At 33.0% G+C, this 13448-nt stretch overlaps 1 protein-coding gene across 4 annotated transcripts in view; it reads right to left on the bottom strand.

Annotated features, from left to right (window-relative positions):
- Dmd (dystrophin) overlaps positions 1–13448 on the bottom strand; it is a 2293239-nt gene that overhangs the window by 1268868 nt on the left and 1010923 nt on the right. For all 4 annotated transcript variants that reach the window (XM_029473189.1, XM_021152893.1, XM_029473188.1 and 1 more), the window contains exons 33-34: positions 12315–12470; positions 6852–7022 (exon numbers count right to left, since the gene is read on the bottom strand). In XM_029473189.1, coding sequence (XP_029329049.1) covers positions 6852–7022; positions 12315–12470 — 327 coding nt within the window. The remainder of the gene's footprint in view (positions 1–6851; positions 7023–12314; positions 12471–13448) is intronic.

Genomic DNA, 13448 nt, shown 5'->3' with positions numbered 1-13448 from the left:
AGAAACATGTAAGAAAACATTGGCAAATGGAAAGGCATTTTTATTGGATATTCTCTTTATTTACATTTCAAATGTTTTCCCATTTCCAGGTCTCCCCTTCATAAATACCCTATCCCAACCCCACTCCCCTTGTCCCCCTGTCTCATAAGTACCCACTCACCCACTCCAGCCTTCCTGCACGCAAATTCCATTACAATGGGGCATTGAGATTTCACAGGACCAAGCACCTCTCCTTTCACTGATGCCCAACTAGGCCATCCTCTGCTACATATGCATTTGGAGCCATGGTTCCATCCATGTGTACTCCTTGGTTGGTGGTATAGTCCCTAGGAATTCTGGGGGTTCTGGTTAGTTGATATTTTGTTTCTTTCTATGGGGTTGCAAATCCTTTCAGCTCTTTCAGGCCTTTCTCGAACTCCTCCACTGGGGACCCCATGGTTGGTTCAATGGTTGGCTGCAAATATTCACTTCTGTATTTGTCAGGCACTGGCAGAGCCTCTCAGGAAACAGCTATATCAAGCTTCTGTCAGCAAGCACTTGTTGGCATTGACAACAGTGTCTGGGTTGGGTGACTACATATAGGATTGATCTCCAGGTAGGGCAGTCTTCATATAGCCTTTTCTTCAGTCTCTGCTCCAAAATTTGTCTCCATATTTCCTCCTGTATTTTGTTCTACCTTCTAAAGACTGAAGAATCCACACTTTGGTCTTCCTTCTTGAACTTCATGTGGTCTGTTAATTGTACCTTGGGTTTTCAGAGCTTTTTGGCTAATATTCACTTATCAGTGAGTACATAACATTTGTGTTCTTTTGTGATTGGTTTATATCACTCAGGAGGATATTTACCAGTTCCAACCATTTGTCTAAGAATTTCATGAAGTCATTGTTGTTAATAGGTGACTAGTACTCCATTATGTAAATTTCCCCATTTTCTATATCCATTCCTGTGTTGAAGGGCATCTGGGTTCTTTCCAGCTTCTGGATATTATAAATAAGGCTGCTATGAACATGTTGGAGCATGTTTCCTTGTTATATGTTGGAACATCTTTTGGGTATATGCCCAGGAGTGGTATATCTGGGTACTCAGACTGATTTCCAGAGTGGGTGTATCAGTTTACAATCCCAACAACAATGAAGTCTTCCTCTTTCTCCACATCCTCACCAGCATCTGCTGTCACCTGAGTTTTAGATCTTAGCCATTCTGAGTGGTGTGCGGTGGAATCTCAGGGTTGTTTTGATTTGCACTTCCCTCATGACTAAGGATGTTGAATATCTATTTAGGTGCTTCTCCGTCATTCAATATTCCTCAGTTGAGAATTCTTTGTTTAGCTCTGTACCTCATTTTTAATAGGGTTATTTCATTCTCTGTAGTCTTGTGCCCTTCCCCCTGCTTTGAGCAGGCTGGATCAGTCCTTGTTTCTGCCACAGTTGGTTAGCCCACCTAGGGTGGAGTCTTCAGACCTATGTAAAGTCTATTGTCTGCCACATTTGTAGCTTCCTGCAGGAAGCCACCAACTGCTGAACAGCCTGATCTTGCTTTCCTGATTAGATTCTGACAAAACAAGAAGAGCCTGGCAAAGTGAGTGATGGGCCTCCCACCCTTTACATTCAAGACCCTAAAATTAAATATTGAGACTTGATCAGAGAACCTGGTCTTGGCTCATTATTTCTCTTGCTGTTCTTCCCATTCATCCCCAGCTTTCCTTTCAATAACCCAGTAACCCATGACTGCTGGTGGCTACAGAGTCTAACTTCTGAAGTTCTCTCTATATATTGGATATTAGCCCTCTATCAGATGTAGGATAAGTAAAGATCTTTCCCCAATCTGTTGGTTGCTGTTTTGACCTATTGACAGTTGTCCTTTGCCTTACAGAATCTTTGTAATTTTATGAGGTCCCATTTCTCAATCTTAGAGAATAAGCCATTGGTGTTCTGTTCAGGAAAATTTTTCCCTGTGCACATGTGTTTGAGGCTCTTCCTCACTTTCTCTTCTATTAGTCTCAGTGTATCAGGTTTTATGTGGAGGTTCTTGATCCACTTGCACTTGAGCTTTGTGCAAGGAGATAAGAATGGATTGATTTTCATTCTTCTATATGCTGACAACCAGTTGAACCAACACCATTTGTTGAAAATATCTTTTATCCATTGGATGATTTTAGCTCCGTTGTCAAAGATCAAGTGACTATAGGTGTGTGGGTTCATTTCTTGATCTTCAGTTCTATACCATTGATCTTCCTGTCTGTATCTGTACCAATACCACACACTTTTTATTGCTATTGTTCTATAATACAGCTTGACGTCAGGAATGGTGATTCCCCCAGAAGTTCTTTTATTGTTGAGAATAGTTTTTGCTATCCTAGGATTTTTGGGTTTTATTAGATATTTTCTTCATTTACATTTCAAATGCTATCCCAAAATTCCCCTATACTCTCCCCCTCCTGCCCTGCTCCCCAGCCCACCAACTCCTGCTTCTTGGTCCTGGCATTCCCCTGTACTGGGGCAAATAATCTTTGCAAGACCAAGGGCCTCTCCTCCCATTGATGGCCTACTAGGCCATCCAGAATTTTTGTTATTCCAGAAGAATTTGCAAATTATGCTTTCTAACTCTGTGAATAATTGAGTTGAAATTTTGATAGGGATTGCATGGAATCTGTAGATTGCTTTCAGCAAGATGGCCATTTTTACTATATTAATACTGTCAATCCATGAGCATGGGAGATCTTTTCATCTTCTGAGGTCTTCTTAGATTTCTTTCTTCAGAGACTTGAAGTTATTGTTATAAAGATCTTTCACTTGTTTGGTTAGAGTCACACCAAGTTATTTTATATTTTTTATGACTATTGTGAAGGGTGTTGTTTCCCTAATTTCTTTCTCAGCCTATATATCCTTGAATAGAGGAAGGGTATGGATTTGAGTTAATTTTATATCTAGCCACTTTGCTAAAGCTGTTTATCAGCTGAAAGAGTTCTCTGGTGGAATTTTTTGGGTCACTTAAGTATACTATCATATCATCTGCAAATTTTGACTTCCTTCTTTCAATTTGCATCCCTCTGAGCTTTTGTTGTTTAACCCCTGATATTTTGGATATGTTTTCTCTGTTGTCTTACTCTTTTTGGCCTATTTTGCCCTTCTTTTTGTCTTCTATCTTGCTGTAATCTCTTTCTCCCTCAAACTTTCTCTTCCTCTCCCTCTGCCTTCTCTCCCCTCCCCTTTGTCCCCTCCCCTCTCGTGATTTGTCTGCAGCCTGTGTCCTGTCTACTACTTTCTGTCTCTGCTCTGTACTCTTCCAGATGCTCCTGACTGCTCTCTCTCTTATATAATGAAAAAAATCTTCCCTTCTATTTAACCACATCACAGAGCAGTCATACATATTGTTAGTGTCCATTGATACAGTCATTATTCACCTTGTATTTTTCTATTATTTAATATGCTGAATTGAGTTCAATTTTTTCCTTTAATTGATTTTGTGACACAACTCTATTTCTATAAAACAATGCAGATGTGCACTATATAGAAGAATATCAATTCAAAAGTAATATAGAACAAGAACATTTTAGGGAATCATGTTTAACTCTTGCATTTTAGATGACACTGTGAGTTCAGGGAGCTTATCTAAATGACTCGGTGTTCTTCAATAATGACACTGAAGTAAAATAAATGAAATGTGCTAATGGTTACATAAGAAAATTATTTTATGTTCAACTGATCAAATTTATTTTTAAGGAATTAAAAATTCTAGTTGAACACTGAGACAATTCTAATTTACCTGTATTCCCAGCATTACATGAGCTAAAGCATCAGGATCATGTGTTTGAAGCTAATGTTTATAGAAAGTCAGTGTTGACTCCAGAGGAGCGAATGGGAGATAAAAAGAAATAGAAGTAGCATATTACTACTATTAAATGGTTGTGATAGGTTATTTTTTTAAATTTTGGTTTATGTTTGCTTTTCATTTGGTTGTTGTTATTGTTTTTGTCGTTGTTGTTGTTATAAATAATAGGGAGACATGTTATTGTTTTTGTCGTTGTTGTTGTTATAAATAATAGGGAGACAAGAAGCGGAGACAAAGATGTCTGGGAGAGTAAGAATATGCCCAGAAAACTGGACCAGGTCATATGAGGTAAAGGGGAAGAGGACAGGGAAGAACTGGAAAATTGGTAAGCCAGGAGGCCAAGACACCACAAAGGGAAAACTGTCACAAAGACATGTAACAAAAATGGCGGGGTTATATAGAGAACAGAGGAGCTAGAAGCAAGTGGTATCCCCTTCTGCCAAGAAAGTATATTAACTGTGAGCAAACTAAGGAGATTAGATGAAGATTCAATCCATGGCCAAAGCTCCAGAATATTCAAACCTCCTATAATTTAGAGAACTTACTGAAAGACATTGTGGTGGAATTTTCGTGTGCGTAGCAGGGGAGTCATTAAGGATAATATAAATTTTTAAGAAAGAGAGGAAAAATCTTTATGGAGATTCTAGAAAAAGACTATATTTGGTATAACTCTAAAATTTCTCCTAAGTTGCTCATGAAATGCAATTAGCTGAATTTCATTTCACCTTTAGATCTAGTTCATTATGCAATATTATGGAAATTTCGATAGTCCATGGCTTCTCCTTTGTTAGAATTTATTTTATACCCCCCCAAATGCACGTGATGAAGTTCCAAATGCCAGTACCTCTGAATGTGACTCTATAATAATAGGATATTTGCAGAGGTAACTGTTATAATGACATAGTGATTATGAATCTCTGTGACTGATACCATAATAAGATTAATTTGGTATCCAGATATGTCCACAGATGACGCTAATGTGAAAAACAATATGCATATCTACTAGCCACAGGGAATTATTTCAGAAGAAAGTAACTATCCTGACTACTGATCTTGAAATTTCATTCTCTAGAACTATGGAAAATGAGTTTTTAAACTATTGCTTTGTACAGTCTCCTAAGGAAGTCTTGACAATTGATTGAACTAGATCATTTCAAAACAAGCAATAAAGATATGCCTGTGATGATAAGAGCTTACTGAAAATCAATTCTGGATAGTATTCATGAATACCTGAAAGGCAATTTGCACATTTTTTATATTTTATGAAGAAAAGAACAAAATATTTGAACTACTTTATGGCTACTTAAACTAGAAGCTTCTATGCACTGACAGATTTTTATAGGTTTGCAGGTTATGTAGATTTTATTTACTTTTTCCTTGTTTTTCAGATGAAAGGCCAGTAAGATACTACTTTTGCCAAGATAATGATCCCTTAAAAGATATTCTCTCTGTATTCATTTCAGTGCAAGGTCATTTTAGGAGGGTGCAACTTTGCTCATCTCAAGTTGATACTTTGTTACCAAGTCTGGTAAATAGATCAGGCAACATTAGTTCTGGCAAATGAAATAAGAGCAGAAATAATGCATGAAGCTCTTACCATACATAGCGAACTGATGTTCTCTACTCCATTATCTTCCTTTTTGTGGATGAGCAAGTTTTATACCAAGAGGAGAAACATACCAATGATCTTGCAAAGAAACGACCCAAGCCTCTGGATGTTTTCTTATACCAAAATTATTTCCTAAACCAAAACTAGTGAGAGTACATGAGATAAAAATCTCATATTTACTTTCTCTGAAATATTTCATCTGGGACAATTTTATGGTAGCATAGCTTGAACCTAAGCATATAATTATTGTTTTAATTTTAAAAACATAAAGACATTATATGATAGAGTAGTAAGAGGAAAATAAAACCAATTCAATTTTTACTTTATACCATACGTTTTTCCTTATCATAATAATCTCAAATAATATATGATCTTGAAATAAGAGTTGTAATGCTAAATAACTGTTCTAAGTGGCTTGAAAGGGAATATAATCTACCATTACTTATTTTTTAAAAATTACCACTATACATCCTCTACATTTATGAAGGAAAAATGTTTTTGAGAATGACATCCTGTCATCATAAATGTTTACATAATGCATTCTATATTTTGAAATTTTGGAGTATAATGATGCTATCATCACTGGAATAAAAATCAGTGCAAATATCTTAGGATAGCTAATTAACACATTCAAATACTCGAAATCTTTTAAAATGATAGTATGCTTTAAAAGGGTCCAGTGCCTTGGCAAAGTCTAAGATGAAAATGTGCTATTGATACGAATTACATAAGTTGTTTCTTTTTTTTAAATTAGGACAAATTCAAATAATCTAGTAATGAATTACCTAGGAAAAATTAAACTATGAGTGTTTCACGTTAAATTTTAGGCAGTGATAAACATCTCTCTGTCTGTCAGAGAAATGAGAAGAGTTTTCGAGGAAGAATGAATGTAGGGCAGATGCCCTTGGTGAGAGAATGACAGAACCTTCACAGGTCCTTTAGATTATTCATAATTATACCCAGGTCTATATCCTGAACTATTCACAGTCACCGTAACTTGCTGCATCTCTTGTTGTATGTTCCATATAAGCATTCTATTTGAGGTACATAGAACTTTATCTCTGTGAATGACATATTTAAATCTTTAAATTGATATGATCCATTTGGTTTATCTATATTGGTCAATAGATATTTTTATACTATTTTTATGTAATAAGTTATGTAATTTAGAGGATTCATTCATAAACCATTTATTCAATGTATGCTTTGGAGAGAGTTTTCATAAAGTTTACTATCTTAATTATCTGGTTTGAAATGTATAGTTAACTTTATTAATTCTTGAGAAAAGGAAAAATGAAGCAAGATAATAATGACAATTATATTACTTTTAGGCATTACTATTTGTTTATAAAATCGTTTACTATGAGTTTTCATACATCTTAAAATTAACTTTCAGTAATATGGAATATACCTTTCCCCAGGCAACTTCAGAATCCAAATTACTTGGCATTCCTTCAACTGCTGATCTCTTCGTCAACTCTGTATCTGTTGCTGCCAGCCATTCTGTTAAGACATTCATTTCCTTTCTCATCTTACGGGACAACTTCAAGCATTTCTCCAACTGTTGCTTTCTCTCTGTTACCTAAATATAATAATAATGTATTAAATTAGGCTTACTTTGTAAGTCAACTTCATATAGCCACTTTATTGGGATTTTTGTATTCTAATCACTGGAAAATAACCATATTCTTATGTATTGCATTCCATCTTATCATATAGTCAGGAAATTAATCGTGAGTTCAAAAGTTTTAAGCAACAGAAATGCTTAACCAAAATATAGTGACTTGTACCTGCTGCTGTGATAGCAGTAACAATATAAATTATGGGAATTTGTTTCTTGATAAAATAAAAACAATATTTGTGGCCAAAGTTTGAAACAAACAGGGTAACAGAAGCCAAACAGAAGATATGACCTATTTTTCATAGATGACCTATAATCATTTGACAAAGACATGGACAAACAGGCTTACTGTCTTCAAAATACAAATGAGTCCTTCTCTTGCTAGGCAGGTGATATAAGAAAAGGAGGAAGAGTATTTCTTTAGGGAGGCAAACATTTATCTAATGTAGAGAATTGTCAATTTCATCTTTACTACATGTTAAAATAACTTTTTCTTAGAACACGACTTTTGTAAACAGAATTTATAACAAAAAACACAAATTGGTTTTAAACACCAAAATTTCACTCAGAAATTTACTCATATCGGTAAAAGCCAGGATCTAAATGAAAATCAAATAAAAAGAAAAGAAAAGAAATGAAAAGACTTCATCAGAAGATTAACAAGTATATATGTGAAGCAGTATGAAATATAATAAAGGGAAAACTCAGCAGAAATCTCAGTCAGTATCATAATAATTTGAACTCCTTCCAATATATAAAGTGTTTGTGTTCAGTATAAGCTAACACCAGGGCCAAAATGGGGATTGGGTGGGTAGGGGAGTGGGGGTGGGTGGGTATGGGGGACTTTTGGGATATCATTGGAAATGTGAATGAGGAAAATACCTAATAAAAATTTAAAAAAAAAGAAAAAAAAGAAATGGCTGAATAAAAATGGTATATGTAAATATATGATAAAATTATATTCATACTACTCTTTTGCTAGCAAAACAAATTTATTTATTTATTTATTTAGCCAATTAGTTAGATTTTTGTTATTGTTTTATTTTGTTTTGTTTTTGAGACAGTGTTTCTTTATGCTGTCCTAATTATAACATTGTAGAACAGGATAGCCTGAAACTCAGAGACCTATTTACCTCTGCCTACCAAGTTCTAGGATTAAAGCCATGGGTTACCATAGCCAAGCCAAGATTTGGTTTTATTAATACAATATCTGAAAAATAGACTTACAATTAGTCTGAACTATTATGAAATTATATAAGAAAATATACAAAGAATATGAATGCATATTTATGCTTCAATCTTTAAAGATGTATGCATGACTATTGGCATGAAAGCTAAAAGTAAGTCTAAAGTACTTAACATGTTTAAATAAAAATGCTGATATAAATTTTAAAGATTCAACAAAATTTATGAGATTTGTATTATACACACACATATATAATGTTTATATCTTGGATACAAATTCAAATTTTTCAAGATTTATATATCCATGCATATACATGTTCATGTATATTATTGGTGCATAAGCATGAGAGTTTCTATGTGTTCTTATACACATATATATGCATGTGTGTGGAGAGCAGAAGACCACTTCAAGTGTTATCTTCAGAAATAGTGTCTACCTCCTCTTGGTGAACATGTCTATGGATAACAAATTAACCTAGCAATATTGACATTTAGCCCAGGATTATTATTCGCTCTTAATCCCAACCATGGGATTATATAAGTATGGGTCACAAAATCCAGTATTTTTATATGCATTCTGTTAATTCACCTAACTCAAATCCTCGTGCTTGTGAGACAAGTGCTTCTGTGATTGAGTTATTCCAACCCCTAATAGATTCACTATTTTATTCTTTTATCTATACATTATTTCCTGGGTGGGGTTGGTGGTGCTAGTCTTTCTCTCTGTCTCTGTCTGTGTCTGTCTGTCTGTCTTTCTGTTGTTCTTTCTCTGTGTGTGTCTGTGTTTGAACACTTGCATGAATGAACTTTTTTTATTGCCATAGAGCATGTGTGTAATACAGACGACAACTTGGAGGAGTTGGTTCTCTCCTGCAATGTTGGGTCTCGGGATTGATCTCGATATTTTTTTATTAGATATTTGCGTTATTTATATTTGAAATGTTGTCTCCTTTCCTGGATTCCCCTCCAAAAGCCCCCTATCTCCTCCCCCTCCCCGTGCTCACAAACCCAGCCACACCTGCTTGGCCTCAGCATTCGCCTACACTGGGGCATCTATTGAGCCTTCATAGGACCAAGGGCCTCTCATCCCATTTATGACTGATTAGGCCATCCTCTGCTACATATGCAGCTGGAGTTATGAATCCCACCATGTGTACTCTTTGAGATTTTATAAGGCTTGGACGCAAGTTTTTTCACCACACGAGTCATCTGACTGGCCGAGATTGAATATTTTAACACATTTTTATTTTTACTTTTTATCCAAGGGAATTATAAATATCTACCCATTTTACTGAAAGAAATTTTCTGTATGAAATTGGTTAAAATATTTGTAATGTACTTCCATGTGTAGTCATTTTATTTCTGTGCTCTATTAATAGAAAATAATTCCAGATTCAATATTTCAAAGGAATATTATTTTCCTATGCTCATGTGTTATTGATTTTTATTTATTTATTTTGTTTTTGTTTATATGCAACTAAGTTTTAAAATACAGGAAATACTGCCACCTTAAGGAAAATTTTTACCTTATTCTTGTCTGTGAGAAAGAAAAATAAATATATAAAAAGAATATAATTGAGGCTAAAATGCTTCAATATTATTGTCTTAATGTACACTAACAACTGTATTTTGACGATGATATTGCTCTTTGTGTTTATTTTCAAAAACAGTCAAAGCATAGTGAAGACATAAAAGAATAAAGGTATTATATCAATGGAGCCAAGAGAATATTTCTCATACAAGTTGATGAAACTTAGATATAAGAAAACTTACCTTGTATTCTTTGAGCAATGTAACTCATTTGTGTTTTTAAAACTAAAAAACTAAATTCTAAGAAATGTGCTGAATACAAAATTATAATTCTCAAATCCCTTATGCAAATATCTTAACCTCAACATAATTCTATTTGAAAACATGAACAGGTGCTTTAAAGTCATTAATTGAGGTCACAACTATGAGTTGCTAATCTTATAGGTCAATGGCTTTGGATAAAAAAAGAGTGAGTGATTTTTATCTCCTTACAGTGATGACACAGCGAAAAGCTGGTAATCTACAATTTAAGAAGAAAGTCTTCATTATGAATCAGGTAGGTCAGCACTTTCAGGATGGAATAGCAGACCCCAGAAGTTTGAAAAATACATTATTCTTATTGATAATTCCACAGTGTATTCATCTTGTGATGGCAGTATTAACTGTTTACTACAAATGACAATGTACTGAATTAAGTACAAGCATGTAAATTTTGAAGGTAATTAAATTATAGTATTTTTCTATTTATATATTAAAAGAACGATTTCCTTAAATTCATTTTTGTCTTTAATTTTCTTAAAATGACAACCTCAATCACTAATGTTTCTAAATTAATATTTACTTCAAAAACAATTTATTTCCTCAATCTGTGATGCATTCTTACATGCTATTAAAGAGTCGTGTCATTTCACTGTTTTATGTTAATGATATTGTAGTGTTAAATTGTTATATATAAGCAATCAAATTTGTACTTTTGAGAATAAGTAGAATCATTATTACATTCATTAAATTTTTTTTTATTTGTTTGTTTGTTTTTAGAGACAGGGTTTCTCATAAGTATTAAACCAAGGGCCTCCTCATGGTAACCAGGAGTCTATCAATGAAATTTTGTTTTATTAAGACAGAATCTTTTAAAAAATATTTATTTATTTATTTATTTATTTATTTATTTATTTATTTATTTATTTATTATATGTAAGTACACTGTAGCTCTCTTCAGACACTCCAGAAGAGAGCATCAGATTTCCTTACGGATGGTTGTGAGCCACCATGTGGTTGCTGGGATTTGAACTCAGGACCTTTGGAAGAGCAGTCGGTGCTCATAACCACTGAGCCATCTCACCAGCCCCAATTAATTTTTTTAATAATAACAAATTTTTAGTCCTAATAGCCTTCTAATTTTATTTTTGTTGTTTTAAATTCTAAATGATTTTTTCAATAGCGTTCTATACCAAAACTTCCCATATTAAAGACAATGGTTCTGTTGCACTGAAAGAGCAAGTTAAGAATTTCACCTTTCCTAGATCTGTTTTATTTTTCTTTATTACTGAAGGAAATATCAGCCGTACAAGTTGTAATATGGTTATAATCCCACCACTTAGATGGTGGAGGCAGAAGGATCAGGAAGTCAAAGTCAGCCTCAGCTACTTGGTGAATTCAAGAAAAACCTGTACTTCATGAGATCCTGTCTAAAAAGAAATAAACAGTACTCACTCATCACAAAATTTCAGTGTATGGATGTGAATAAATATTAAGTTCAAACAAATAAAACATACAGATTTTTGAATTGCATTTTATCATATAAAGTATAAGAAAATAAAACTAATATTCTTTGATATTACCAAAGATATATTTAACATGATATTAACATGATAACAACATATTTAACATGATCCCTCACCATGCATTTTATTAATACAAGGACATAGACATTAATTGTCCTTTTGATGTGGTTAACATCAAAAACAGAAAATAAAATTATATTAAATTAAAATTATTTAATTAAATTTAAAAGACATATATTAAAAATAGAAGGAGTAGCAGGGGAGAGCATAGAGATATGTTGTTAATACACACATGTATGAATGTATATATATATTGAAAAATATTTGTAAGATAATTTGAATAAATATACAATTAATTGTCTAGCCTTGATTTCAAACTGTGCTAACTTCATTCCACCAAGTTCATTCTAAGTACAATATTTCACTCCAATAATAACTCAATGTAAAATATATACATGTTTTTCAGTCATAGTAAATAGATTTCTTAAACTGAACAGAAAGGATTTGAGAACAAGAAAAATCTTTAATAACTATCTGATTCACAAGTAAATACCTCCTTAAGCTTTATATTCCTTTTTACTTTATCTGGATAAGCAGAGAATAAAGGTATCTTAGTATCTGTTTCATTTGGAAATACACTCATTATACTGAGAATCACAATAAGGGTTTCTGGTATTATATTTTATCTTGAGTGCTGTTTAGCAATATACTGTAAATATTATAAAATGTGATTTTGCTCTAAGTAGGTACTCACCTTTGCACCCAACTCATTGTAATGCAATTTCAAAGCTGTTACTCGTTCATCAAGCTCTTTGGGGTTTTCTGTCTGCTTTTTCTGTACGATTTGACGTCCGGTTTTAATCACCATTTCCACTTCAGACTTGACTTCACTCAGGCTTTTATACAAATTCTGTGTTTAAGCATAAAGCAAACACAAATATTCTACAACATATGGAGCATTATATTATTAATACAAAGATATAGTTATTAATTACCCTTTTGTGTTTATAAGTTAAATGGAGTACATTTTGTGGATATTGTCATACCATTTTGTATTTTCTGTTGAGTTAACTTAGATATACTCATGATTATAAATATATGTGTATAATTTGCAGCTATTCATAAAAAATAAATATACCATATATATTTAGTTCATTAATATTAATTTATAATTATCATTGCTGAATGTTATAGGATTTGTATTTTAAGATCCACATTTGGTCAATTCTAGCTGAATGTACTAATTTTTCTGGTATATTGAGTGCCTAAAATGCACCAGATAGTATTTCCATTCCTGACATATGAAGTAAAAAAAAAAGTGTTTTTTTTTTTTCCTGGCACTTACATTTAATTAGGATAAAACATATAAATATCTAAATCACTGTTTCCATGTAAATAATATCACAGGGAAAGAAATGAATTAATCTTAAATATTTTCATTGAAATATAAAAATATATTTTTGATACTGATGAGAATATAAAACAGTAGCATTATATTATTTCTCACATGTGAACCAGAACTTATGATACACACATATACCTTTACATTGATAATTTAGTATAACAAAGCTTTATGAGTATTGTAACTCTGAAAAGCAGGTGGAATTCTCAATATACTGCCAATGTAAATTTGCTGTTACAATAGGTTTTGTACTGATTTTATGGGAAATATGTAAAGTAGTATGTGCATATACATGAAAAATTTTCACTTGTATATATGTGTACATATATAATGATGAATGTAGTTCTGCATCAAATTGTTCCATATTTATTTTAAATAATAATTTTTTTAAATTTTTAATATTTTTTATTACATATTTTCCTCAATTACATTTCCAATGCTATCCCAAAAGTCCCCCATAGCGCCCCCCACTTCCCTACCCACCCA

The sequence above is a fragment of the Mus caroli genome, chromosome X, assembly GCF_900094665.2.
Source record: "Mus caroli chromosome X, CAROLI_EIJ_v1.1, whole genome shotgun sequence".
In the NCBI taxonomy this organism is placed as follows: Eukaryota; Metazoa; Chordata; class Mammalia; order Rodentia; family Muridae; genus Mus; species Mus caroli.
Note: the sequence above shows the minus strand (reverse complement) of the source record. Positions and strands in the feature narration are given on the sequence as shown.